This window comes from Cibotium barometz, chromosome 45 (genome assembly GCF_041138505.1).
Source record: "Cibotium barometz isolate CiBa-2024 chromosome 45, ASM4113850v1, whole genome shotgun sequence".
NCBI lineage: Eukaryota > Viridiplantae > Streptophyta > Polypodiopsida > Cyatheales > Cibotiaceae > Cibotium > Cibotium barometz.
In genome coordinates, this window is record NC_141090.1 from 34184604 (window position 1) to 34198831 (window position 14228).

Below are 14228 nucleotides of genomic sequence, written 5' to 3' on the forward strand. Positions count from 1 at the left end.
ATTCAATGAGACCAAACTGTTAAATAACTCTGTTTCATGCAATGAGGACAAGAAAAGAGTTAAGTTTGAGTCCATTTTGCCACCAGTAGTGACTGAAAATCAGCAAATGGCTGATGAAGAGCCTGTTGTCTTTGAGCCAGAAGATAATGGACAGCCAATAGACATGTATGGCAACAGGCAGGGGGCTGAAAATCCACCTGCAAATGATGGACAGCCGGCTGAAAATGGGGAAAATCAGCCCCATGATGCTTTGGAAAACATTCCACCTGATGTGGATCCTATGCTTGTCAATGTAGATCATTGGGTGAGGGGGTCCACACTTGTTAGAAGGGCTCCTCAAAGGTTTACGTCTTCTCTTGATTACATTATGCTGTCAGATGAGGGTGAGCCTTTTTCGTATAAGGAAGCCCAATCATGTGATAAACAGAAACAGTGGGAGCTTGCCATGCAAGAGGAAATGAAGTCATTGTTACAAAATGACACTTGGGATTTGGTTTGCTTGCCTAAGGGTAAGAAGGCAATTCCAAACAAATGGGTTTATAAAGTCAAGTGTGTTGATGGAAAACCCAAGTACAAGGCAAGACTTGTAGCAAAAGGGTACAAGCAGGAAGAGGGCATTGACTTCCAGGAAGTGTTCTCTCCTGTTGTGAAATGACTACTATAAGAGTCTTACTTGCCTTGGTGGCTTCATTGGATCTTGAGCTAGATCAAATGGACGTCAAAACTGCTTTCTTGCATGGTGATATAGAGGAAGAGCTGTATATGAAACAGCCAGAAGGCTTTGTATAGTCTGGGAAAGAACATCTTGTATGCAAACTTAAAAGGAGTCTCTATGGCTTGAAACAAGCACCCAGACAATGGTACAAAAAGTTTGATGCCTTTATGCTCTCACAAGGTTTTCAACGAAGTGATAGTGATCACTGCTTGTATACCAAGAGGGCTGATGATGACAATCTCATTATCTTGGTACTTTATGTGGATGATATGTTACTTGCCGCAAAGAGCATTGAAGCTCTGAAACAACTAAAGACACAGCTGAATTCAGTCTTTTCTATGAAAGACTTAGGCAATGCTGAGCACATCTTGGGCATGCGTATCAAAAGGGATAGAAAGAGAAAGCTTCTCTTCTTGTCTCAAGAGAAGTACATTAAAAAGGTACTTGACAGGTTCAATATGTCTAATGCTAAGCCATATGGAGTGCCATTGCCTCCTCATGTTAAGCTTAGCAAGAGAGAGAGCCCAAAAGATGATGCAAGCATTAATGCTATGCGGGATGTACCGTATGCTTCAGCTTGTGGTTCATTGATGTATGCTATGATCATGACTCGTATGGACATTGCTTATGCAGTGGGAGTTGTAAGCAGATACATGGCAAATCCAGGCAAGTCACATTGGGAAGCAGTGAAATACATCTTACGCTACTTGAAGGGTACAGTGGATAAATGCTTATGCTTTGGTGAAGGGTCCATGCATCTAGAGGGGTATTGTGATGGAGACATGGCAGGTGATATTGATACTCGCAAGTCCACTAGCGGGTATGTGTTTACATTGGCTGGTGGTGCAATTTCATGGTGTTCCAGGCTACAAAGAATGTTGCACTATCCACTACTGAGGCTGAATATATTTCAGCCACAGAGGCCTCGAAAGAGGCCATTTGGCTTGGCAGACTAGTCACTGAGTTGGGATTGCAACAACACATGCCAGTCATCTAGTGTGATAGCCAGAGTGCCATTCATTTGGCTAAGAATGCCATGTTCCATGCGCGTACAAAGCACATTGATGTGCACTATCACTTTATCAGACAAGTGATAGACGATGGTCTAGTCACATTGACTAAGATCAAAACGCAAGAAAATCCCTCAGATGTATTGACAAAGAGCCTCGCCAAGTCATCGCATGAGCATTGCCTTGATTTGGTGGGAGTCAGATGATTCACACACACACACTTCTACAAGATCGCTCAACAAGATCTTTAAGTGGGAGGTTGTTGGGGGTAAAGCTCTTGCTGAGCCCCTTGTCACATATGTAAAGTGTGTACATATAAACACACACACACACACACACACACACACACACATTATTTTACATGGCCAAATTGGCCCGTGTTCGGCCGGGGACGCCCGGACACATGTGTACCCTAAGTTGTAATAAAACTAAAGTAGTGAGTAAGTGAGAGATATACTCACGTTGAAATCTGCAAGGAGTCGACTTCTTCTTCTCTTCTCTGTGTGGTGCTAAAACCTGCTGGAACCCTCACACATTCTCACCGACACACTCTTCTCTACACCCTCTGGCCTCTACACCATGACTCCTTAGTTGGAGGACATAGGGGTATCAAGAGTACCCTCGAGAAATTAGAACGGTCCTTTTATTGGCCAAAGATGAGGCGTGATGTCTATGCACATGTACAAGCTTGTAAGATTTGTCAAAAAGTCAAGGTTCCCCATACAAAGAAGGCAGGTTTACTTCAACCTTTGCCTATCCCCGACGGACCTTTCATCGACATATCTATGGACTTTGTAGGGCCTCTACCAGCATTCACTGGATCCCGTAACACTCAGTGTTTTACCATTGTGGATCGCTTTAGTAAATTTTGCATGCTCATCCCATGCAAGCATACGGCCACAGCTGAGGACGTAGCCCGTCTGTTTCTCAAGCATTGGTATCCAATTTGTGGTTTGCCTAGCACCATAACATCAGACAGAGATTCCAAGTTTACCTCGCATTTCTGGAGGGCATTATTTGAAAACTTCGGAACTAAGTTGCAGTTGTCTAGTGCATTCCATCCCCAGATAGATGGCCAGACAGAAATTTATAACCAATTGGTCTTTGATGTCCTCAAGTCATACTGTCATGACCAGCAGTCCAAATGGGAGCACTATCTTCCATTGGTCCAAGCTATCTTGAACGACACTCATTCATCTAGTGTCGGACGGACTCCATATGAAGCAGCCTTTGGCCGCCGTTTTTCTTCTCTTTTGACGAGAATGGTGTCTCCATCTTTAGAGGCTAATAAAACCACGGAAGCATTTTCCGAGATCATTGAGTCAATCAAGGACCGCTTGACCAAAGCTTAGGAAGCATATAGCAGACATGCAAATAAGTCTAGACGAGATGTCCACTTCAAGGAAGGAGATTGGGTCTATTTGCGTATCATGAAACAGAGACTGAAACAAGTGGACAAACGTTGTCCCAAGCTTTTATTCCATAGTTTTGGCTCTTTTCCAATAGTTAAGAAGTTAAGTGATGTCTCCATGAATTTAAAGTTGCCTACCAGTTGGACAATGCATGATGTTTTCCATGTTTCTTGGCTAAAACCATATGTTGGTCCAAAAGTGTTTGTTGTTTCAGATGAACAGCAGCCAGACGTGGTAGACGAGGCAGAAGTGATTGAGCCTGAGCAGATCCTTCTTCATCGATGGAAGCATGGTTCCGGTCGACGGATTCGTCAGTTCTATACGAAATTCCGAGATCGAGGCACCCACGAAGCCGTATGGCTCGACGAGGAGTTCTTCCAGGAGTACCCCCAGTTATTGGCGAACTACTTGGAAGCCATGAACCTGTCGCCAAGCTAATTAGGAGGGAATGTCACATGCACTTTGCACTCAGTGCATGGTGACAAGATGGCTCATCATCAGCAGTGCAACAGTTGTAAAGTATTAGAACCCAGTAGGATGATATTTGTCGTATGCCGTGACCCCATTGTACATCCTCAGTCCAGGATAAGTCAGGCACGAGCTACGTAGGTCATTCCTCAGCCTTAGCGGGTTAGTCAGTCAGTCAAGTCCCTTAACCCACTTGGAGAGAATCATTCATGCATGTAGAGTCAGTAGAAGCCTTAGGGTTTGCATCAGAAAGCACTCTGCATCCTGCATAATATGCATTCATATGCCTGTGCATCATTTAGAACATCCCAGAAGCCTTAGGGAATTTACTAGAATTTATCTGGTATTTTTTCCATATTTTATAGTATTTATTTAGCATTATTTGCATTATTTGTCATTTATAAATATAAACTTTATTAAATGACCAGCCAACTTGACCAACCTCCAGTTAGTATAAATAGGCTTGCATAGGGCTTAGTTTCTCATTCAGTCTTCAGTGTGCTAAGAGCTTTCCTCCTCAGTCCTAGGAGTTCCCCTTGCCTTCAGCACTAGACTAGTCTCATCCAGCCCTTGGAGTGCTTGAGGTTGCTTTGGCCAGCCCTATTTCTCCAACACCTGCAGTTCAGTAGCCCCTACAGCCCTAGGCGCCTGCCATCAGCATCAGTTCAGTCCCTGTATTCAGCATCTATTCAGCCCAATTCAACGCAGCAGTCCCACAGATTCAGCAGTTCAGGTTCAGTCCATCTGTACAGCCCACAGGCGCCTGCAGCCAGCCTGCGTTTTCTGTCCAGCAGCAGCCGTACAGCCAGCGTTTCTGTCCAGCAGCAGCACACCTGCGTTTTCAGACCAGCAGCATCCCTACAGGTCTGCGTTTCAGTCCACAGCAGTTCTCAGCCCTGAATCATCAGTTTACATCAGTATCCAGCCTTCTGTGCATCATCCATACATGCAACAGTCATCTGGTGAAGGTAACACAGCATTCATAAGCATTTACAGCATTCTAACATAGCGTAGAACAGTCCACCATCTTCTTCTCTCAACGTCAGGTGTGTAGCCCTTCTGCCCTTGGGAAGAGTGCATAGGCTCGAGATCAGGTCATCGAGGTGTTTCTACAGCCGTGTACAGTTCAGCCAATCTCCGATCCTCCGAGATCTTGCGTTTGGCTTATCTACAGTCCACAGTCATTCTCTCTAAAGAAACAAAGCAAATACTATCTCATTATCGGGATAGGGGGCCCTTCAGTGGGTAATTCGGAACCCAATCTGGTGTACAGTTCTCATCTCTCTCTCTCATATCTCTTTAAAGTTTGAAGTATTGAAGTGGATTGCTAAACTCACGAAACTCAGGATACAGAAGACGGTGTGAGCATCTGTGTGATAGGATCTTCCAATACAAAGACTTCCGCTGCATACCACAATGAAAACCGGGAACAAATCAGCTTCTCGCCAAGCCATGCAAGAGAAGATGAATGCTCGGTTTCCTCTTGCCATGCAAGCATTCTATGCTGCGGGTGAAGAGGATTATATTCCCAAAGGACCACTCTACTTTCCCCAAGAAGGGTTTGGTAGCTCTTGAGGACATGCCAACCTGGGTTTACATAAAGCCCAAGTTATTTTATCCGTTTTAATTTTTCAGCTTTGTCTAGTAGATTAGAAAATAGCTTAAGCTTTTGGTTTTGATAACCAACTGGTGAGACCAATTAATAACAAATAAAACTATGATTATGCTTCATGTTGCATGTCTATGCAAGACTCATATTTTAACAAAGGCTGAAAGCCAAGTTGTTCTCTCTTACGATGTCATCTAGAATATTAAGATCAACAGAAGTATTTTGAACACATGATCTCTTTTCAAACTGTCTATTGTATGGAATGTGGATTTGTAGTTATACATGGTTCTTCTTCTTCGAAGAATGTTTTATCCTTTTTCTAGCATATATGAGAATCGAGATTGTTGGATATTTCGGAGCTTCATGTGTGTAACTATGCACCGACGTGTCGTATGTGAACTATCCCCCAAAGGCCTATGTGTATCCACCCTATGTGTGTGTGTCACCTTATTCATATATAAGAGTGTGAACACTTGCGAAGGTGTGAACACACCCCTTGTAACCGGATAAGATAAGTATATGACATGTAACATATACGTATATGTTCTAATTTCGGCCATTTGATATTGTGCTAATTCTTTCTATCTTTAGTGGTGCATTTGCCCTATCAACTACTTATTTGATGTACTAATTCTTTCTATTTGCTACTTCCCTTAGTGCTAGGCTTCATTATGGCTGAGTCTGCCCTGCATCTCCGAAGGTTTGACAGAAACTCAGTACGAAGGCCTTTGTGTGAATATATGCTCTTATGTGTGTGTGTGTGTGTGTGTGTGTGTGTGTCTGTGGAGTGCGTGTGTGGGAGCATATCTTGATACAGAGTTCTACACCCACTATTGGGCACTGATGACGTTAGTGGGGATGTGGTAGTATCTAGTCCATGCTATGCATAATGGAGTTGTAGTTATATAGTCTTGTGGGTTGACTACTGTCACGTGCATCCCGCACTTGGATGCCACGTAGACATATCTGTACAAGAAGGTGCAGGACCTGGGGTGGAAAACTGGTCCCATGTGAGCCCAGTCCGGGATGAGTCAGCCAAGGTTCCACTCCATTCGTCTGAGGTCAAGTGTGCATTGTCCTGCACATGCGTCCAAGGTCAGGTGTGCATTGTCCTGCACATGAAACAGTGCCAGTCCGCGCTGTGAGTCTCCCTCGGGAATGATGTCAGTTGTTGTGTGTGTTTGGTCTGTGGCGAGATGCCAGATGGCTGTGTAGGTTGCATGTAGAAGGGGGGTATCCCTTCAGGCTACCCCAGAAAGGGGATTATACCCCATGTTTGGGCAAGGGGTAGGCCTTAGGCCACCCCAAGGGGCCCATGGCCCTTGCACACCAGCCCAGGAGGGGGCTGGGCAGGCTGTCGGCTAGACCAAGAGGGCTTGGCCAGGCAGCCAACTTGCCTTGGGCCAGCCCAACCAGTTGGCAGGCCCATTGGGCAGCCTGGACTGCAGGCGGCCAGAGCCCAGAAGGTTGTCCAGCAGCCTGCGCAAGTCGCTAGACAGCCCATGTATGAATGCGCATGGTTTCCAGCATTTAATGCTATTTTATGCAATCGTGAGGCTTTTCTCAGTCAGCCAATTGGGGTAAAACCAGCCGACCAGCATTAGAGAGGGGTATAAATACCCAAAGCATATTTCAGTTCATTCATCTCATAATTCACAAAGTGCTGGAGCTAACTCAAGGGCTAGGACAGCCAAGGAGAAGCTAACGCAAAGGGTGAAGGTCAAGGGCAGAGGATTCTCCTCAGCCAAGAAGGTTCAGGTTCGGTCTTTTATTTTCAGATTTGCATCATTCTAATAAAAGCAAATACACCATCCATGGTGGGCGCCCTACAGAGGGTATTCGGGACCCAATACTGTGTCCTCTTCTCCCTCTCTCTCTCTCTCTCTCTCTCTCTATTTTTTGCACATCTATATTCAGTTTTGTGCGTTATTTTCGTCGCGAAAAGTGTGCTGATTTCTGAGCATTGAAGTTTTCGATCTCCTTTGAAGCTTCCGCATGTTGCAGTGGTATCAGAGCCTACTTCAAGTGTAAAGATTCAGCAAGAAACCAGAAATTTTTTCTCGCTCGTGTGGTGGTTTTTATACTCCAGTGGACCACCCCTTTCGGAGTGACTCTTGTCCCTTAAAGGACGGTTGGTTTTTAGCCTCCGGAAGTCTCCTACACACATAGTGGAACCTTAGGACCAAAGTGCACCAGGCAGCCCAGCTAGGGCATCAGGCATGAGTGTTAGAGATGTTCCAACAGATGATGCGAGCAATCGCAAACCAGAGTTCCAAGTTGGAAGAGCAGAAGGCATAGATACTCGCTCTGGAAGAGCGCACCCGTTCTCCAGCTCCGCATTTTCCGTCTCCTTCTCCCTCTCCTTCCGTTTCCCAGATTCCAGATCCTCTACACAGGGACCCTCTCGAAGGGTCACGACCGCATCCGAGTTCGATGCTTGAGTTGCAGAAGTGTGCATTGGAGATCTGACAACGTGAAGACGAAGCCATGCGACGTGTGGAACATGAGTGATACCTTGTGGCTTTGGACGCAAGACTGGCACTAGTGGCTTCCTCAAATCATTTTCCCGAAAAAATGAATTTCAGTATGTTTAATGGTAAACTCGACCCCACAACTCTTTATTCATGGTTGCATCAATTTGAAGCTTACTTTGCCACAGTTAGAAGAAATGATACTAATAGGGTGATCTTAGCCAGTTGGTACTTGGAAGGTGAGGCCATTCCTTGGTGGACCCAGTGGGCTCATGCCCACATTAGATTAGGTATGGCAGCTTATGTTTGGGACGAGTTTGTCTGCGACCTTAAGCAGCGGGCTCATGCCCACATCAGATTAGGTATGGCAGCTTATGTTTGGGACGAGTTTGTCTGCGACCTTAAGCAGCGGGCTCATGCCCACATCAGATTAGGTATGGCAGCTTATGTTTGGGACGAGTTTGTCTGCGACCTTAAGCAGCGGTTTCTACTGTCCCATTACCTTGAGTGACTGGAAGACGAGTTTAGGGGAGTGCATCAAAACGCGCAACCAGTCCTTCAGTTTGCCAACAAAATTTCAAACTTATGTTTGCAATTAGGCTTATCTGATACATACAAGAAAGAGCAATTCTTGTATGGCCTTGACACGTAAATCCAATGGAAGGTGCGTATGTTTAGGCCAGCCACCTTCGAAGACGCACTCTCGCTTGCGCAAAGTGTTGAAATGAAGCACAATGGTGGAAAGCCCAAGACTTCCTAGCCGGCTACTCCCAAGGCTACCACCTCGGTGGGAAAAGGCCAGAACTAGATGGGGTCTTCCCCAAGGCAAAGCATGGGAGCCTCTGGCTCCAAGAACTCGACCAATACGCCCAAGCTTACTCCAAACCAGAAAGCGGAGGTAGGCAAGACCGATGGCAAGTTGAGTGCTGAGGAGATTGCTCAGTACAAGAAGGAGAGTAGGTGTTTCTTTTGTCATACAAAAGGACACACTTCTTGGGAGTGTTCTAAGAAGACTACCACTCCAAAGACCCCCGCCTTAGCCTCGACGGCTTCAGTGGTGAGCCTAGCTCCCACACAGACTCCAGTGGCTGCCCCTAGTTCTTTAAATTCCAATGCTTCAATTGGAGCAATCATTAGCCGGGAGCTCGAAGATAAGTAGAAGGGCGCCCATGACTAGGAGTATGAGCGCAACGAATTGCTCAAGACCTTTGGCTACATAGGTGGCTAGAGAGGAGTCGTCTTGTTTGACAGCGGCAGCATTGGATGTGAAAGAACTCAATAAGTTGACTGTGAAACAAATGTCCAATCGGGAGTAGGTCAACCAAACCAAACAACCGACGAGAACCCGATACTGTCTCTGATCAATCCTTGGAGAAGCATCAACAAGAGAAATATGACTTCTCACTACAACAACTTTGCCGGCCTGCTGATTATATGACATACAGACGATATGTCTTGGACACAGAATTGTATCCGAGAAAAGTCATGCGTTGAGACTTCGAGTCCAACTTGGAGCGATGCTTCTTGGCACATGTACATAGTAGGAGACCCTATTGGTTTCGACCAATAGAGGGTGTTTCTCTAGTGTTGCGAGTGTGACAACTTCTCCTTGAGTTCTTTTTCTTGAGCTCAAGAGTGAGCTGTTTTGAGAAAGGGGAGTATGTCATTTGCATGCTAGGGACAGGCAGATTGGCGAGCTAGAGTGTGATATGTTGTGGGCGGACATGTGCTTTTCGGTGCGCTATTGATAGTGTGTGCCTCTTGGGCATTCCTTCCCTATTTATTGGGGGGAGGGGTACCAGTTGGGCACACATCGACAGATGGAGCACCATCGCGCAGGATGTCGTTGTTCTTGGGGGACAACCCCGGGTGGTAGAGGACACTAGATGAGGACGATGGTAGGGCACTCACGAGGGTATGACGCTCTAGCTCGTGGCTTGATGGGGACGGCCAAGATTGTGAGCCTCGCTCATGGCTATCATGGTTGGGTGCTTGCGCCCAGATTTGTTTCTCTTCCGCTGTTTCCTAGAGTTTCGGTTGGGGTTTATGTGTTTGCTGTTGTTGCAGGACTTCCAGGTTCTCAGAGCCGACTGGGGTCTTGACAAGTGTCCACCGCAAGTACCGGATGCCACCAATCCTCAAATCAGAACACCAACAATTGCAAGAAACACTCGTAGAGGAAAAAACACAGCACACCAATTGTTGTTTCCCTAAAATAGAGCAGCCGACAGATGTACAGGGGGTCTCAGTGGTCAAAACTGGTGATGGATGACCAGAGGTTGCAATGGAGATGCCTAAGATTATGTCTGCACCTACAAGAGGGGCAATCATGAAATCGCGCACAAGTTCTGTGTCGTGGATGACTAATTTAGCACGACGAGCTTCAAACTTGTCATGCTCATGCTTAATCCCTCCACCTTCTGATCTACCAAGGTCAATGAAAATCAGGCTCACCAAGCGGCTTTTTCCGTGACCATGTCCTTTGTACTGCGTTGTCAAATAAGACGACTACCCTCTGGCCACCTATGTAGCCAGTTGTCTTGAGCAGTTCGTTTCGCTCATAGTCTTGGTCATGGTTGCCTATCTACTTATCTTCGAGCTCCCGGCTGACAATGGCGCCAACCGTAGGAGTGGGAGGCGGAGGACTAGCGACAACCTGGGGGGTCAATGTGGGAGGCTGGCTCACCACGGAAGTTGTCGAGGCCGGGCTGGTAGTTTGAGCAGGGGTCTTCTTAGGGCATACCATAGAAGTGTGTCCTTTTGTATGACAAAAGAAAAACCACCCCTCCTTGTATTGGTCATGCTCTTTGGGACTAAGCTTACCACGTGTGTTGTTGGCCAGAGCCTTCTGGTCTGGAGTAAGGCGAGGTCCATTGCTTGAATTCTTGGAGCCAGAGGCTCGCTAGGTGGATCTTGACTTGGGTTGGTTCTGGCCCTTGCTAGAGGTAGTGGCTGCGTTGGCTACTCTGGGTTGGGAGGTCTTTGCACTTTGCGCAAGCGAAAGTGCCCAATCAAACGTCTCTAGCTCAAACATGTGCACATCCCACTGGATTTACACGTCCAAACCATAGAGGAATTGACCTCGTTTGTCGGCATCCAATTTCTGCAATTGTAAAGCTAGGTGAGTGACTTTATTTGCAAATTGGAGGACAAGTAGCGCGTTATGGCGCAATACCGGATACTCGTCCTCGAGTTGCTCAAGATAAGGAGGTGCTAGAAACTGCTTCTTGAGGTCAGTGACAAATTGGTCCCACTCGTAGGCAGCAACTCCATAATTGGAATTGACGTGGGCCCAATGAGTCTACCAAGAGATGGCTTCCCTCTCAGTGTAGCAGCGAGGTAACACCATGGTCTCTTTGTTTGACTCCCTACCAGCAACAAAGTGATCAATCCATGAATACAGAGCTGTGGGATCGAGTTTACCGTTGTACTTGTACACCTAACCTTGGACGCTTAGAGTGGAACCCTGGTTGACTTGTTGGGATTGGGGCTAACAAGGGGCCAGTTTCCACTCCAGGTCCTGCACGTGTTGAACAGATATGTCCATGTGGCATCGAAGTGTGGGATGCACGTGACAAAAGGACAAGCATACAATCGGCTAAATCAGTCCCTAGATGGCTGATTCATACCCTTGAAGATAGCAAACTTTTAGCTCCTTTGGGAGAGCAGGACAAGGGCAGGCAAAAGAGGTGAACCAAGGAGGCATGAGGTTGACTATGCCTGTATGGGTAGTATGTATGATTTAGAGGAGCCAGCTTCTTATGAGCAGGTTCATGGCCATGAGCATTGGGAAAAGGTCATGCATGATGAATATAGTTCTGGTATCAAAAATGGTACTTGTTGACTTGCCTCAGAGTAAAAATGTTGTTGGTACAAAATGGGTGTACAAAGTCAAACGAAAGCTGGATGGATCTATTGACAGATTCAAAGCAAGGCTTGTTGCTAAGGGATATTCTCAAGAGAAGGGAATAGACTATGAAGAGACTTTTGCCCCTATGTCAAAGATGAAGGCCATTGTTTGAGGGCAAACACTGGCTGCTAGATCCTTCTCCTTGCTTTTCCTAATTGCGTGTTGTCCTATGTGCTGAAGAACTCTGAGTGCAGATACTTGATGAATTACTGCGGAAGCTCGCTGAGGGTTCCTTTGAGAGGGCCCCTAGAGCGGGTTGGCCAGTTTATATGAGTTGCGGGCTGGCAAAATAACAACCTATTAATAAAGGTTGACTTGTCCACATGTACTGGCTGGCCCAAACCTGTCATCTGCCTACCCAGTTGTACTTGCCCGACATGGCCGTATGCTGCCCTGCCAGTCTGTCTGACCAGGCTGCCTGCACCTGGGTGCCTTCTTTTGGCTAGGCTGCTGCCCACATGGCACACTGTTGCCACATGTGCCTTGGCTGCTGTGCGCTGCTGGCTGTACCTTGGAGGTGCATCACAAGAGGAGAGCGTGACTTGTCAATGGATGATATGGAGCTAAAAAGTATCAGAGCCACTGGTGCTGCAATGCTGGATACCATCTCTTGGTCTGAATCGGTGATTATCTCACCATCCATCTTCCTGTTGTAGTAGGGAGACTTCAACATCTTCACCATCTGGGCATGCTTGGGTTTTGACATGGCAGTCAATAGGGCGTTCACTGCAAGAGGAGTTGCAGCAGTTGGAAAATATGAATTAGGAGATGGTTAATAGAGGAAGGCTCAAGAGGGATTCCGAGAGGGAACGCTGCTGGGAGTGACGATTTTGAGTGCAACGCTTGTGAGAGCAGGAGCTGCTCTACTTGTGTCGACTGGAACGACGACTTCATAAGCGGCTTCTGCTAAACCTGGGCACTTTCTATGGGCATGTCTAGCTGGGGCGTGCTTGTTCCTCTGGGCTGAATTAGGCTAGGAAAGGGTTCTTGTGGACTTTAGTTTACTGCTCTAGGGGCTGAAGTAGAAGGTGATGAGGAATGAGGGGATTTGGTGCCTATTTAAGGGAATATCTCCCAGCCCTTAGAAGTGACAAAATTCACTAATCGCGTCTATATTGGGCCTAAAAGGTGCCAACGATATAGGCACTTGGCCAGGCTGGTCTGCACATACGTAGGATGCCCAAAACTGATCTTAAATTGCCCCAACCTGGGTCCTGTCCATTTTTGCTCTATGCTAATTTGCTATGGATTTTGCCTAATGCTAGCATCCTACATCTCCTTACCTGCATTTGTCAGTATATTTAGCGTTGGATATGTGCACACTATGCCCATGTTTGCTGATTCACTTTTTGGTTTATCATCTTTGAAAGCTTCTACGGTTGGAACTGTTTTTTTTTTTGGTGACTGAATGCCTTTTTTCTTGATCTTATCAGGGAGTCCTGTGACAAGATGGGCAGCTGTAGCTTTTGGTGCGGGTGTAGGCCTTGGATCTGCCTACACAGATTGTTCCCATATCATGGCTGGTGCATTGCCCAAGTGGCCGCTGCCCTCGAGTGGCTCCCAGGCTTCTACCCCTTCAGCATCGTCTGCGGCACCCCATGTTACACCAAAGGTATGCCCAGATATCACACAGAAACCACCTAACCTGATGCTGTTTCATACAAGTAATTCTAATTAGTCCCTCCTCTCTTGGCAGGAGTAATCTTGACAATTTGGCGGGTTGAGTGTTGTCACTGAAGAATCACCAGTTAGTAGTTGAGTAACAAACATCTCTGTTGCCTCTGCTGGGCATAGCCTCTCGAGGTTTATAAAACAAAAACTGATCTAGCATATCATGTAACTTGTTCGCAGCTCACTGGTACCAAACACTGATGCTGGTGTGTAATGAAGTTCAAACCCTGTAGCTTCTAGACAGTCGTGGGCCAGCAGTTTTTGATTTTGTCTACCTGGAATTGCAATAAAAGAGTGAAGTACTATTATGTGTTTTTTTTGGGTTCTTATTGTCGGAAGAAAGGCTTGAAATAATGGCAATGGAAAGGATGATGCCATTACATTACTGCACAGCATGTGTATTGGAAAATTTTACTTCGAGATCTGGAAATCATCATTGTGTCATGGTTTGGTCTTCTCACCCTTGAAGCTAGTATGTAACGTCTTCATGCTTAATTGCTAGGTGTTCCTTCAATTTTTGCCCTATTGTTTGCAATCCAATATACAGTAAATGCGGAGCTACTTGCATCATTTTTCCATGGAAGATCTTCACTATGCAAAGTAGAACAAGTTGGTGGGTCCTTGTTTGAGTAGTTTTTGTATGGCACACTGCTTGGAAGGGGACAGACGCCCACACTATATATAGCTTGCAACAAAAAAAGTAGAACATTAATGCGTTATGCATGCACATGTTTGACAATTATGAATCCCAGAGCAGAAGGCTTGTCCAGGCTTCCTGTTTAGCCATTAAAGCTGAGGGATTTCTTAAAACGCTTTTGTCATATATTAAGTGGTTTGTACACCTTGTCATGATATTCTTTCAGGACACTTGCAGTTATAAACTGATTGTATCCACTTTAAGTAAAGACCTTTGTTACATCACAAAGTTATGAATACCGAAGAAATTAAAAGAGAATCCTCAA

The 14228-nt window shown here is 46.0% G+C and overlaps 1 protein-coding gene across 1 annotated transcript in view; it reads left to right on the forward strand.

Annotated features, from left to right (window-relative positions):
* The window catches only part of LOC147612683 (MICOS complex subunit MIC10-like), a 38539-nt gene extending 24883 nt beyond the window's left edge, over positions 1 to 13656 (forward strand). The window contains exons 2-3 of the mRNA XM_086783250.1: positions 13029 to 13207; positions 13292 to 13656. Coding sequence (XP_086639376.1) covers positions 13029 to 13207; positions 13292 to 13297 — 185 coding nt within the window. The 3' untranslated portion in view covers positions 13298 to 13656. The remainder of the gene's footprint in view (positions 1 to 13028; positions 13208 to 13291) is intronic.
* Positions 13657 to 14228: the final 572 nt, after the last annotated feature.